This window comes from Micropterus dolomieu, linkage group LG08 (genome assembly GCF_021292245.1).
Source record: "Micropterus dolomieu isolate WLL.071019.BEF.003 ecotype Adirondacks linkage group LG08, ASM2129224v1, whole genome shotgun sequence".
In the NCBI taxonomy this organism is placed as follows: domain Eukaryota; kingdom Metazoa; phylum Chordata; class Actinopteri; order Centrarchiformes; family Centrarchidae; genus Micropterus; species Micropterus dolomieu.
In genome coordinates, this window is record NC_060157.1 from 24,139,093 (window position 1) to 24,153,468 (window position 14,376).

At 40.5% G+C, this 14,376-nt stretch overlaps 1 protein-coding gene across 3 annotated transcripts in view; it reads right to left on the bottom strand.

The window, feature by feature from the left end:
• Nucleotides 1-1,129: 1,129 nt before the first annotated feature.
• borcs6 (BLOC-1 related complex subunit 6) overlaps nucleotides 1,130-14,376 on the bottom strand; it is a 19,239-nt gene continuing 5,992 nt past the window's right edge. For all 3 annotated transcript variants that reach the window (XM_046055222.1, XM_046055223.1, XM_046055224.1), the window contains exons 2-7: nucleotides 11,626-12,209; nucleotides 11,174-11,354; nucleotides 10,759-10,941; nucleotides 4,287-4,450; nucleotides 4,027-4,110; nucleotides 1,130-3,479 (exon numbers count right to left, since the gene is read on the bottom strand). In XM_046055222.1, the coding sequence (XP_045911178.1) occupies nucleotides 3,354-3,479; nucleotides 4,027-4,110; nucleotides 4,287-4,450; nucleotides 10,759-10,941; nucleotides 11,174-11,354; nucleotides 11,626-12,201 (1,314 nt within the window). In that variant the 5' untranslated portion in view covers nucleotides 12,202-12,209 and the 3' untranslated portion in view covers nucleotides 1,130-3,353. The remainder of the gene's footprint in view (nucleotides 3,480-4,026; nucleotides 4,111-4,286; nucleotides 4,451-10,758; nucleotides 10,942-11,173; nucleotides 11,355-11,625; nucleotides 12,210-14,376) is intronic.

Consider the following 14,376-nt stretch of genomic DNA (forward strand, 5'->3'; position numbering starts at 1 on the left):
AGACAGAGAAAACTTTCCAGAGTAATTAGAATTAAACTTTTAGCTTCTGAAATACATGTTTAGCTGCTCTGACAGAGCTCAGGATTTATCGAACAGTTTCACTGTATGAACCTGGACTGTGTGAGAGATCTTTTGGATGTGTAGAAGAACACAGACCATTAATTAACATTAGATCCTGACTGATCCTGTCGGCGTGTTGAGAGATTTAAATATAAAATTGTGTGCCTTGTGTGTAAATGCACACAGCGTCTCTCTTCATGGGGAGACGCTTCACCCTGTTTCACCCAGCTGCTATAAACATTGTTCATCCACATTATCACATTCAACAATAAAAACATCAGAAATATCAAGGTGAAACGTGATTAAGGAATGCAGTTAGAACAATGCTTTATGAGGCGCTGCACAAATGGTGAAGGGCAGAAAGCATGATGGCGCATTTGATCATCAATAACTAATACAAAAGAACACTGCAGAGTCCTGCTCCTGACATGGGTACTATATTCCAGCTGTGTGTCACGTCGCTTTTAAAAGCTGAGGCTGCCGAAAAGACGTGTATCCTTATGGCTTATGGCTCCTCCGGCACGCCTCTTCGCTCCTTGAGGTGCACAGGCAGAAGGACGGAGAATCAAGGAAGCACAAAATACTGAAATGAGAAAAGCCCATAGTCCTATTTGAAATGACGCACCAGGAAAAGCACAGGTGTAAATAATAAAATGAATGATGTCCGAATTCCATTTCACGTTGTTTCAGTTTCAAGTCCTTGTATTGTGCATGCTGGCTCAACTTATTGAGACACTTCAATAGAACAGAGCCTCTGTTAATATTAAAACCTGTGCTTTTCCTACTGCGACTGTAAAATACTGTATCTGCTGTGAAAAAGGCCCATTGGTCTCACCAGCATGTCATTTAATCTTCTATAACTATTATCTTGGTTAAAATGGTTAAAAACCCTGAGTTCATAATAGGCAATGTGAATATATATATATATAATATATATATTTTTTCTCATTATACTGTCCTATTTATATAAGTCAGTGTTGTTTATATCTGCTTCTTCCCCGTCCACACCATTCAGTGCTCTTTGAGGCAAGTACATGGGAAAAAAAGACTGAACGTTTGTTTTTGCATCTCATGTAAATGTATTTGTCATTTTAATTAAAATATACAAGATGTAGGGTATCTAAACTGTTTTTTGGTTACAGAAAGATCATATTTACACAGGTGCATCAGATTGTACAACAGAAAACTCATTAATCATACATTTATTTATATCATGAACAAGAAAATGACATTTCCTCTCATATCTCCCATGTCAAGAATCCTTTCTCAACCCCAAATTTACATTTTTACCTTAATCTGCAAAAGATCATTTACATCTTTACGACCACTGACATGTGAGTAAATTTTAGTATTATCAAGGGAAACCAGGATCATTATATTCTCTAATATAAGCTCTCGACAATTTTCACATATTTTTGCTGACAAGGTCAAGGAAAGTGACGAGGAAACAAAGAGCAGATTTTACACTGAATGCAGTTACAGCTTTTTGTGAAGTCAATAACATGATCTTTTCCTATAGTGGTGAAAACACATTAACAGGTGCAGAGCCTCAGGTAGAGACAGTTCAGGCAATGCAGAGCCATGATTCAAATGTGTACTTACTTTGCTGCAGTATTGCTCTGATAACGGTTTGTAGATGAAATATCCCAAAATCCCATTCACCAGTACAGTGACTTAACTGCCACAGGGTAATGCTCCATGACAGCAAATGGCTTTAGGTTGGTAAAGCAACAGCCATGCGCATAAATTACTTTGTCATCAGTTACATGTGAGACAGTTTGTGGGCTTTGTCCCAACTACATCTAGTGCTGTTTCCCAGATATAATTCTACTTTGTTGAAAGTTTTCATTCTTATCAAAGCTAAAGAAAACAAAAAGCGAGTACATGCTTCTCAGCAATTTAACCGTTGTTTGTGTAATTTCTCTGTGACTGTTCAGTACAATCTTACTTCTAACTTAACTGACTAAAACTTAAATTTACAGCCAAAACTACAAATTAATTCATATATGGTTGAAGATAAGCTGCTAAGTCCTCACCTGGCAAGAAGAATTAATGGATTTAAAATTGAACTTTTCTAATACATATATAATTTCTTTAAATTGCGTGAATCAAAACTGAAACAACAATCCAATTAATGACACACTGAGCAGTTTATTAGCTACTTGCACGCGTGGAAATTTTAGCATTTTCAATAGCTTCAAATTTCATGAAAAATGGCTACATGAATCAGCCTTGCATGTGGTGTTTTGATGATATTTTAAAGTCATATTATAAGTATCTGAAGCTTTACAAGGATTTAAAGCCACTGTGTAGTCTACAAGATATTTTTCCAGTTATGTTCTGCACTGCATTGATACAGAGGAGGAAAGTCAGATTTAGGATCTTATGGCACATGTCTGGAGGAAGCTTTAAATTTAAACCTGGGATTTAAAGGTATACAGTTCTGAATTAATGGACAGTCTGAGAGTGAAGAAAAATGAAAATACTTTCATTACCTTTGACAAAATACTCCAGTGTGACTGTTCAGTGGCCACCAGTGAAAACAAATCTGGTTGTACTGGTCATTTCCCAGTGACAATGAGTAACAGTTTAGTTGAAAATGCAAGCATGCTCAGAAACGGAATAAATACACATTAAAAAAAAAAAAAATGGACAGGCAGACATAAAGCTCCCCTCCCCTCATTTAGCCTGCATTGAAAAACATTGGATATTTGTTGCATAACATTAAAAAATAGACTTTCTGTTTCTGTGCAAAATTCACCTTCTTCTGAGCAGTTCATCCTGGCCCCTCCAAAAATGAAGACACACACAGAGGAGAAACATCACCCCCATGTGGGGAGAAAGGGTTAGTGCAATCTGAACGAAGCGGGCTGGACGGAAAATAACACACTATTACTCCTTAGACTTAAAAGTAGGAAAACAGAGCAACTGACCACACATCTTCAAGGATCTGTTCGCTCATAGCAACTTCAATAGGAGGAATTGAGGTTGCTTTTTTAAAAAAACAAAAGAGGAGAAAGCTCACTCGAGATTAAATCAAACCCAATTCAATTGATATCTCACAAAACAAACATAGTTATCTTCAACTGATGGGACAGGCGAAAGGACCATGAGCGCCAATCATCCAGCATGCCTAGTAGCAACAGTTACAAGAATCCAGAGGTGCACTTAATCTTCACTGCAGTGTGTGTGTGGTAGCTGCAGAAAAGTGGGTTTACTTGCAACCTTGTCCAGGATGTGCTTGATGTTGGATCTTTGCAGCTGGGATGTGTATGCGTGCTGGAGAAGTAGGGTTACTTGCAGATACCCTCCAGAGCATCCAGGGTGCGTTTGATGTCGCGGATTTGTGCCGCCAGGGTGTGTATAGGCTGCATGGAACGATCCAACTCCTCGCAGCGAGCCATCAGCGTGTACATGCCCTATGGCAGCAAAAATATGGCAGACAATGAAAATGCTGATACTTTGATAAAGACCTCACCCAAATCAGAAGTGGATGAAACAATTGGGGCATGACAAAAATAACTATGATGTGCTTGCCCATCATAGATTTAGTAACCTTCTTTTTAAAACGAAGCTAAATTGCTTTGGCGAATGCATTCGCTTCATCCATCATTTGCTCATGCTGTTTTTCAACAGTCTAGGTTTATATGTTTCGTATTCTGGTAGCCAGTATTCTTGTAAAATTACCTATTCATAAAATGATTATGACATGATATCCAACAAATAAAAATGTATTGTGTGCCCAAGAGACTGTAAGACAATTCATATTTGGACAAACTGAAAGAAAAAGAAAAAAAAATATCACCAATTATAACTGATTTTGTAGTGAAAGTTTATAATTCAACTTTCTCAACTTGCTTTGTTCTAAGACTTCATATATTTTCCAGAATTACTATCAACAACCCCAGACAACAAGCATGAACTTGTTACTTTCTGTAAAAGGAACACACACACACACAGGGTCACCTTTATACTCATGTCCACAGACTCTCCCAGGCTGTCAACTGAGTCTCTGTAGGTCTGGATGTAGCCCACACTCAGAGCTGTCATCTGCATGAATAGACAGACGGATCAATCAGTTACACAGACAGAAACAAAAGGGTGAGAAATATATAGAATGGGAGTGTGAGGAACAACTAGAAAGCGTGAAACAAAATGATGAAGCTAAATACACTATATACCATTAACTGGGTCATTTGAAGACACTGACAGCGTTACAGACTCACATTCTGGATGGTTCCATTGAGGCTCTGCATCATCATCTCAACACTTTGCGCCACTTCTTGGGTGTGTCTCTGAAGATCCAGTAGGACAGCGGGATCAATAGGAGGAATATCCGCTGGTCTCCGTGACAACCCGCGGCTTCGGTAGATGGGACCTGAACAGTCCGCTAATCAGAAAAAATTATGGAATTATATGGACAACACAATAGCAGGGCAGCAGCTAACGACTCTTATCTATCAATTGTTTTTTCAGTGATTCTATATAAAGTTTAACCTATAAAACGAGTGAAAAATGCTCATTACAAATTCCCAGAGCCTGATTTGTTCAAATAACAGTTTCACACCAAAAGATATTTAAGCTATAATGATATAAAACAGATAAAAGCAGCAACTCCTTAAATTTGAGAAGCTCAGGTACCAGCTCATGTTTGCATTTTTACTTGATGTTTAATTAAAATATCTTTAAAAAAAAATAATCATGTTCCTCCGATGCTCAGGCAAACATAGGACGTGAGTGCAATGAGCGGAGCTGCTAGCTCAGCTTAGGTACTCTTTTTAGGTGTTTTCAGTTTCAGGTTTCTACTGGGAGCTGAATTACCACTGAGGTTGTCTCCTCTCCAAAACAAATGAACTCGCTCATTATAAAATGAAAGACACTGAAAAAAGCAATTTCATCCCAAAAAAATTGTCTCAATGGACACTGGGCGCCAGCGAGCAGACCTCTTGTCGGCTGGAAATGTTTTAATGTCTGTCCCCATTCTGTTTCCAGAACTGCTAAACGGTTGCATTTTTATGTTTGTGTTTTTTTGTTCCTTTCTCTGTGCTGGAGTTCTTTTTAGGCTTTCTCCAGTTTGTTATGAACTTGAAACGTGTGTCTCTTTATTCTACTCTCAAGCTATATTTAGCTATAAATTATCCTCACAGCATGTAGACAACCAGAATCAGAGTCAGAATCAGAAAGAGCTTTATTGCCATGTAGTATTTTAGACATACAAGGAATTTGCTTTGCTAATAATGTGCTATAAGTACACAAACATACAGTTGACATAAATAAAATGTAAAAATATATCTATATGTCTATCTAGAGAGAGATCTCTCTCTATATATCTATCTATCTATCTCTATCTATATCTTTTTATTATTATTTATTTATTTATATAAAAACTTGACAAAATATAAAAATATAGGAGATCTGTAGGCGAACTGCAGGGGGTGCAGGAACAGGTCTGTGATGGATTAAAGTGGGACAACACAATGCGCTCAATAGACTTCATTACCACACAGGTCAGGGCCACAGGTCTGTAGTCATTTAGTCCTGTGGTCCTTGGTTTTTTGGGACAGGGATGGTGGAGGCTTTGAAGCAGGATGGCACATGGCATGTCTCCATTGAAGTGTTAAAATGTCTGAACACCGGAGACAGCTGATCAGCACAGTACTTCAGGTGGATGTGGAGACAGAGTCCGGCCCAGCTGCTTTGCGAGGGTTTTGCCTCCTGAACAGTCTGTTGACATGTAACTGTTTTTTTTATGCTGCATTCAGACCAAATGTGAATTTAATCCGCTTTCCTCACGTGTTTCATCGCTGGACAACTGCCAAGTGTTCACACACACAATGCGATAACAGGAATCAACACAACTCGCCACTACTACAGCTGTATGAAACCCAAGTAAAAATTTTGCTGTGATTTAATAGCAATAAACATCTCAAACTGATGACGAAATCTGATGCAGATTTGTTAAACATATGAATTCAGGCTTTGTCAGGTCTGTCAGCAAGACCGCATGACGACAACTTCTAAAATGTTCTGAATGGAGTTCGGATCGATCAGGGCTATGCTAACTTGTTCACAGTAAAAGTATAACGATAGATGGAATAAAGTTACAGACACATATATTGTGAATTCATCAGGTCGTTCAACTTCATCGCTTTCTTTTCTCCAAGTAATGTCCAAGTTTTAGCCTTTTTTATATAAATATGAAGTAGTTGTCCAACAGAGCTCTGGGTCCCGACCGACACACTGACACGTTTTTCCTCTCTGGTCGGACATTTAACCAAATGTTTGTATTTGGGGAGTTCTTGGCTGAGGTTTCCCCTGTTCAAGTCACCAACGACAATAACAAGGCAGTCCGGGATTGTCTGCTCCACACACTCTATCCGGTCGGCAAGCATGCGCTGTGCGTACTGCGCGTTGGAATGTAAAAACCAATCAAGAATGAGGCAAACTCACAGGGAGAGTAAACCGGTTTACGGTTAATGAGTAAATGTTCCAGATCATGAGAACGGTGCTGCTGAGTCACGTCGTTTCACCAGCCATTGTTGATGTAAAAACAGATACCTTTTGTTTTGCCGGAGAGATCTGTGTTGCGGTCCGCTCTGTACAGATGGAAGCCAGCCAGCTGCAACACGGAGTCCGGTTTCGATCCAAAAAGCCACATCTCCGTAAAGCACAGAGCATTAGAACCCCACCAGTAGCTGAAGTTCATCCAGTTGGTTGCACAGTGAGCGCACATTGGAAAGAAGTATTGCCATGGCTGTGTGTGGAGTCCGCGTTGGCGAAAATGCACAAGCGACCCGGCTTGTTTCCCTTTCCGCCGGCGCTTCACAGCGCGAACAACAGCGTGCGTGCCCTTAACCAAAATGTCCAGTAATTCCACTGATTTATTTCTGTTCCTTTTAATCCCTGATTATATCCACTGGTGTTGTTCCCCTGATATTCATGAGCTCTTCTCTTGTGAAAGAGTTCTGGGAATCGCAGCCGAAAACTGGGTTTACAGAGAAAAACAAATAAAAACAGAGTACACCTAAAGCCGAGGCATCTATACGCAGCGTGGTTCGATATACTACAACCATTCTCAACTGAATCACACAGGTTAAAATAAATCATCACAACGATTGGTACATTTATAGCTGCAGACATGAGACGCTCAACTGTAGTGGAATATGCAGGTTTTATGAACATGCTTTCCCATAAACATTTTTATACCTTTTATTTTTGTGTCTCAAAAATTCTACCATCTAAATGGCCAACGTAAAAATTTTCAGCTGGAATTAAAAAAAACAACGGTATGTTGCATCTGCTACATGAAATGAAGGTTACGTCAGTGGGAATACTTAAAACATGTCAACTCATTTAGCTTACGCCGGCATCACCCCAGTGTGTCTACACGAAAACAGAGAGAGACACATATGCTATTAACTATTCCCGCAGCATATAGGCAACCATTCCCTACTGATTCAAACAGGGCAAAATAAATCACAGCAGCGATTGGTACATTTCTAACTGCGGATGAGAGACCCTCAACTGTAGTGGAATACGCAGGTTTTATTAACATGCATTCCCATTTATATTTTTATCCCTTTTATTTTTGGGCCTCAAATATTCTACCATTTAAATGGCCAACCTAAATATTCTCAGCTGGAATATTCAAGGTCTAAACTCGCCCATTAAGCACACTCGCTGTCTAGAATTTCTCGGTCGCAAGTGAATATCTATTGCATTGATTCAAGAAACGCACCTAACAGAGAACAATGTGCACTCACAGCTCACTCGTGACTTTGCAGCAGTGACCTATTACTTTACTCTATTTTCTTATGCGCTATCTCTTTGGACTTTACTGTGCACGCTACAAGATTCCGAATGCTGGCTGAACGAGCTCAAACAACTGGGTGTGTCCCCCACCCACTGAAACCAACCTTTTCTCTTGGCAATCTGGAGAGCGGTCTCAGCTGTGTGCAATTAGACTCATACTACTTCACTGAAACCCATCAGTGTCTGCTCCTTGTGTGAAGACCTACTTGGGTCAAGACCAGCGATTCAACTTGTGTGAGTCCACCAAGCAACGCCACCTACAAGAGTAGCTTTTTCTAAGCACACCTACTCACTTAAAGCTGCCGGCTACCACTACACTCAGGCCATGTGCTACTATTCCTGTTGTCTCCGGTGCACACAAGAGGTATCATGCCATTAGGCACAGACACCACTCACATCTGTTTACTTCTCTGCTGAGTCATAGAATTGCCAGTCTGCAGTCAACAAAGCTGACTTCATCACTGCTTATGCCAATACATTATCTCTCGGGCAACTGGCACTCAGTGAGACCTGGATCAAACCAGAAAACTCTGCTACTCCCACTGCGCTGTCCACCAATTACTCTTTCACCCACAAACACCCAACCGTCTGGGAGTTCATCCAGTTCACAGTATGCCTACAGGAACAACCCGCTGTTCCAGCAGCTTATGTCTCACACCGCCGCAACCTCCTCAACCTCGTCTCCCACTCACTTTGCCTCAGTGGTAGCTTTCGCTCTCCCTCCCCTCAACACATTTTCCTCACTCGAGGTCAATGATGTCACACAATCTCTGTGCTCTACTGAGCTCATGCCTGGATGGCCTGTGTTCTCCATCCACCAAACCTGCTCGCCTGAACCAGTCCCACTCGTGGCTAACTGATACCATCCGTGACGTACTGATCTCAGAGCAGCAGAAAGAAAATGGTGAAAAACCAAAGACCCTGCAGACCTTAAGGGCTACCAAATGCTCCTATAGTCCTTCTCAACCAGCATCAGTGCTGCCAAAACTTTTGCCGCCTTCTACAATTCTCTAAATCACTCAAAACAGGGCTGCAAGATTTGAAGAAAAGTCACATTGCGATTTGCAATTCGATTATAATGAAACAAATACTACTACGAGTCTACTTGCTTGATTATCAAGGAATGCACAAAATACTGACATTTCGAAATGTGTATTTCTCAACGTTAAACAACAAACAATAGTTATAACAATAAATAAAACAGAGCAAAGGGAGCAAGTTGCTCTACGGAGGAGGCGGCTAGAAGCAGCAAATAGCTCAGTGTACATGTGTCTACTGCAGAGGCTCTATCCACAACTTGGAGGAGGATCTGTACATGAGTGTATTAAAGGGAGTATAATGTTTAGTTAATAGTTTACTGTTATCATAATTTTCATTTAGGGGTGTACTCACCTTTGTTGCCAGCAGTTTAGACAATAGCTGTGTGATGTGTTATTTTGAGGAGACAGTAAATTTACACTGTTGTACAAGCTGTACACTCACTTCTTTACATTGTAGCAATGTGTCATTTGCAGTTTGTAAACACTGTTGCCCATCTGTGGTTATCAAATGTAATAAATAGCTGTATTTCACTCTAACACTGGTCAGGCAAAAAGTCTGGCAAGAGAGAGACTCACTGCAAGCTAGCACAAATTTAAGATTAGAGATGAGAAGAGATTAGATTTTCTTTCTGCCAGACTTGGAGAGGAGAGGAGGAAGAGAGAGCACAAGTTTACCTGACTGCTGATCCTGAACGTAACTTTTTTTTTTCCTCTTCTCGTGCCCAGAAGGATAGTCCCTTATCATTCTCTCACTAAAGTTTTTTGTCTGACTAACATCCCTCACGTAAAGCAGATAGAAGAAGCAGTTCAGAAACATGCAATGTCACTGTAATAACCCCATTTCACAACTGTGATCATCAACTTTTCATTCAATCTAACCAACAAAGAGGCTAAAAAAAAAACCTTTTCACTGTGATAGAGCTGTGAATTTTGCCCCTGTAGTTTCTGTTATGTCAACACTTTTCTTCACTATACCAAAGCTTTCATGAGTACATCGTGGACTTCCTAATTGAATTGAAAGTGTCGTCATCAACCTTCTTTGTATCAATTTCACATTTGCCTGTTTTTTAATCTGTTCAGCCAACACATCAAATAATGATCATGAACTGATGACTTAATGATACACCTGACTTGTATCCCACAGGGAAAATTGTTGTTAAGTAAGAATACTATATAAAAAAAAAAGAAGACATTTTTATAGATTATATTGATCAAATAAAAAAAATGCAAAGTGAGTAAAGAGAGGAAAAATCTAAATCAAATCAATATTGTGTGTGAGCATAAAATCTTCTAGGTTCACCTGCACAAAGTCAGGGACATTGTAGGCATATGATCAGGTGTATGATTAAACAATTATACCAAACAGGTGCTGTTGATCACCAATTTAGTATGAAATTTGAAACACAATTATTTACTGAAACAGAAACAGCTGTGAAGGAGAAATATAACTGGGTGAGGTACAGCCAAACTCAGTTAACCAGGTGAGGTTGCTGAAGACAGTTTGACTGTTCAAAGTCATACACCATGGTAAGAGCATAGTAACAAGACACAAGGTAGTTATATGGCATCAGCAAGGTCTCTCCCAGGCAGAGGCAAATTTATTCTGCAGCGAGACAACAACCGCAAACATAGAGCAAAAATCATTAATAACTATCTTCAAAGTAAAGACAAACAATTAGTCCTGGAAGTGATGGCATGGCCCCCAAAGAGCCCTGATCTCAACAGCAAGTCTGTCTGGAATTATATGGAGAGAGAGAAGTAACTGAGGCTGCCTAAATCCACAGAAGAGCTGTGGGTCGTCACTTTAATTAAAATCTTGGGAACTTTACATCAGCTCCATACTCACAGTCACTGCAGTCGAGACCGGGCTTGGAGCTCATTTTGATTTTCTGCTCCAGGTTCTTGGTAATGAAGTTAGTCAGGTCTCCTTCATGACTGACAGTCCCCTCTAGCTCAAGAGCCGAGGAGATTGTGGCCCGTCGGCCCTCTGACTGGCCACCTCTGCCCCCTCCTCGGGCCCCTAAACCACCTTTGGAGAATATGCCAATATCAGCTGAATAAAGTTGTAAAATATTACCAGTAATTACTGACCTATGGGTCAATATGGGAGTTCTATTTAATATAATTAAAATTCCCAGTACTTTTTCTGTTAATTTATTGCTTTACTGTAAGAAGTTACATGTATTTATCAATTAAAAAAGGGGAAGTAAAGAGTTCGCCAAACTGCACAAAACAAAATCCATCCTGTCTGACATATCTACCTCCACATGCTTGGCTGATTTCATCCAGGCTCTTGCTGTCCTGCATCCCCCGGACATTGCGTACCCAGACCTGAGCCATGACATGAGGGGGGCAGGGGGCATCATCCGAGGGAAGAAGAGGAGGTGGAGAAGAGGAAGAGGTGCTAGCACCAGGGGCAGAGGAGGAGTAGTGTCGTGAAGACTGAAAAAGTGGGTGAGGAGGTAAACAAAGAATGGAGTAGAAGAAGAAGAAGATAACTTTGATGACTTTCTCACTTGGATGATGGTCGGACTTAGTCGGCCAACGTGTTGTAGTTAATTTGAAACATTCTGAAGTCTCATCAGAGTCTTTATAAAAACAACATTTACTTGCTCTGCCTTTAGTTAAAATCATGCTAATTACATCTGTTGACTGACTTCTTTCTGGTAAACATAATCTAATAAAGCTGAAAATAATCCTACAGTCCACTCACCTCCACCTCTGTTCGTCCTGATGCATGCTGATGAATCCACTGTTCTTGCTTATCCTGTTTCTTCTTCTCTCCATCTTTCTTCTCTTGCTGGCTGTCAGTGCCTCCATCTACAGTCTTTGCCTCTGTCTGATGTCTGTATTCTCGCTGAGAAGAGTCTTTGAATTGAGCCCGCTGTGTTGAGTCCCACACCAGAGCTGCACCAGGAGCCTTAACAGTGTTAAAGACCACAGGAATGCCTGTGTGTTTGGAACCTAATTCTGAGTCATCTGTGAGTGTGGCAGCAGGGAGGCAGAGGTCTGTCGCATGAAAGCTGTGCGATGAATTAGATGTTCTCTCATTATTGTACATCTTTGTATCCAAGCGGTATTCGCCATCGTAAACTCTACTTTCCCCATCTACATGGCTCTCTGTGTATCCGAGGGCTCCATCTTCTGATGCCTCCCCAGGACAGAGCCCTCTGTTCCTCCCACATTTCACTGAGATCGTAACGTGAGGGCCGTTCTCTGAAGAGACGGGTATCATAACCCCGTTAGCAGTTTCTGGCACTTCAGTGGCAATCACAGGGGAGAGGCTCATCCCTCATCCTGATGGTGAAGGAAGAGAGAATGTTAGGAGGAAGCTATTCTGCTTTTTAAATCCATATTTAATCCATAATTCAAATACAGTGTTGTCGCTGTCCGATGAAAACCACGTATCTCCACTGTTTAAAGTGATTTTTACTTTTTTCTTTATTTGGAATGTGCATATGTCCTACTGTCAGCACTTGTTATCGAATTGACCAATGAAACAATGTTTTATTTCATTATGTATTTAACAAGTGTCTCCATCTGGATTCCAGAAATGCCCATCAAACCGCGGATCTCCTGCTTTAGGCGCTCTACGCGGCTCCATCCCTTTGTTTGAGATAGCGTCTCTGGAAGTTAGTAGCAAATAGCCACTCATCAGTTTCATGTGCGGAAGATACCACTGCCAAGGTATAGTATCACCATAAGATTATTTGACAACTGTGTTCAAGTTTGTACTATTTGTATAGATTAGCTAACATAATTCTGTTCTTTACAACTCAATGTTCATAGCTAAAGTGTAGCTCTCAATAGCTAGCTAGCGATTGTTGGTGAATAAACTACCGTGGATACTAGGGCAGAGTTAGTTATTTCAGCATCAGCATTTTTGCCCCCATTCATCATGAGCTGAACGCAAAGATTTAAGACTTCGTCTATGTAAACAGAAGGCCTATTTCTCTCAAATGTTGTTCACAAACCTCCCACAATCTGTGTTAGTGAGCACTTCTCCTTTGCCGAGATAATCCATCCACCTCACAGGTGTGGCATATCAAGATGCTGATCAGACAGCATGGGTTTTGCACAGGTGTGCCTTAGGCTGGCCACAATTTAGCAAAGTATCAGCTGGATCCTCCCCTTGCTGTTTTTTTGTATTGTTCTGTTTTGGGGGGGTTTTGTTATTTTTTCCCTCATTGCCTTCTTTGTGACTAGTGTATTTAGGCCCAGTCTGTGTTCCTTGAAAGCTAATAAAACATTGGCAAAAAAAGTAGACAATACCGTTTACACTGATATAGTTTGTTGTTGAGTTAATTAATATGTTTCTATAAAGTCCTGCCAGTGTTTGCTCATCTCTCTCCCTTACTGCACAGCCACACCCCTCCCTCTGTGTCTGCATGCAGCCATCTACTCACAAACTGTAAACTGCTGAATACCTGGCTTGTTTTTGAAAGGCTACGTCGTTAACACGCCTCCTCAACATGCGACGCAACTGCTGCAGTAAACGGAATCACGGGAGGAAAAGTCCAAAAGACAAGTTGTGGTTTTTTTGGCGACTTTATATAACGTAGCCTACTGAAGGAGAATCAATGGATCATACAGCGAGAGAGAGACTGAAAGAAGCGGGGCAAGCTGACATGTTTGCAAAAGAGGTACGTTAGGTCTATGAATGTGGGGAAAAGACAACTGAAGACTGCAGATTCAATAAGTGAGTGACACAAATAAGGTGGAGAATGAAGTGTAATCAAAACTGTGAAATAAGAAAAAAGCTACCACAAATAGTAAAAACACCACCCCCCGCAAGCCCACTTAGCAGAAAATACCGATTTTATATATATATATATACATACACACATATACACATATACACACACACACACACACACACACACACACACACGCTGGTCATATAATTAGAATATCATCAAAAAGTTGATTTATTTCAGTAATTCCATTTAAAAAGTGAAACTTGTATAATGTATACATTCATTCCACACAGACTGATATGTTTCAAGTGTTCATTCCTTTTAATTTTGATGATTATAACTGACAACTAATGAAAACCCCAAAATCAGTATCTCAGAAAATTAGAATATTGTGAAAAGGTTCAATATTGAAGACACCTGGTGCCACACTCTAATCAGCTAATTAACTCAAAACACCTGCAAAGGCCTTTAAATGGTCTCTCAGTCTAGTTCTGTAGGCTACACAATCATGGGGAAGACTGCTGACTTGACAGCTGTCCAAAAGACGACCATTGACACTTTGCACAAGGAGAGCAAGACACAAAAGGTCATTGTGCTAAAGAGGCTGGCTGTTCACAGAGCTCTGTGTCCAAGCACATTAATAGAGAGGCGAAGGGAAGGAAAAGATGTGGTAGAAAAAAGTGTACAAGCAATAGGGATAACCGCACCCTGGAGAGGATTGTGAAACAAACCCCATTCAAAAATGTGGGGGAGATTCACAAAGAGTG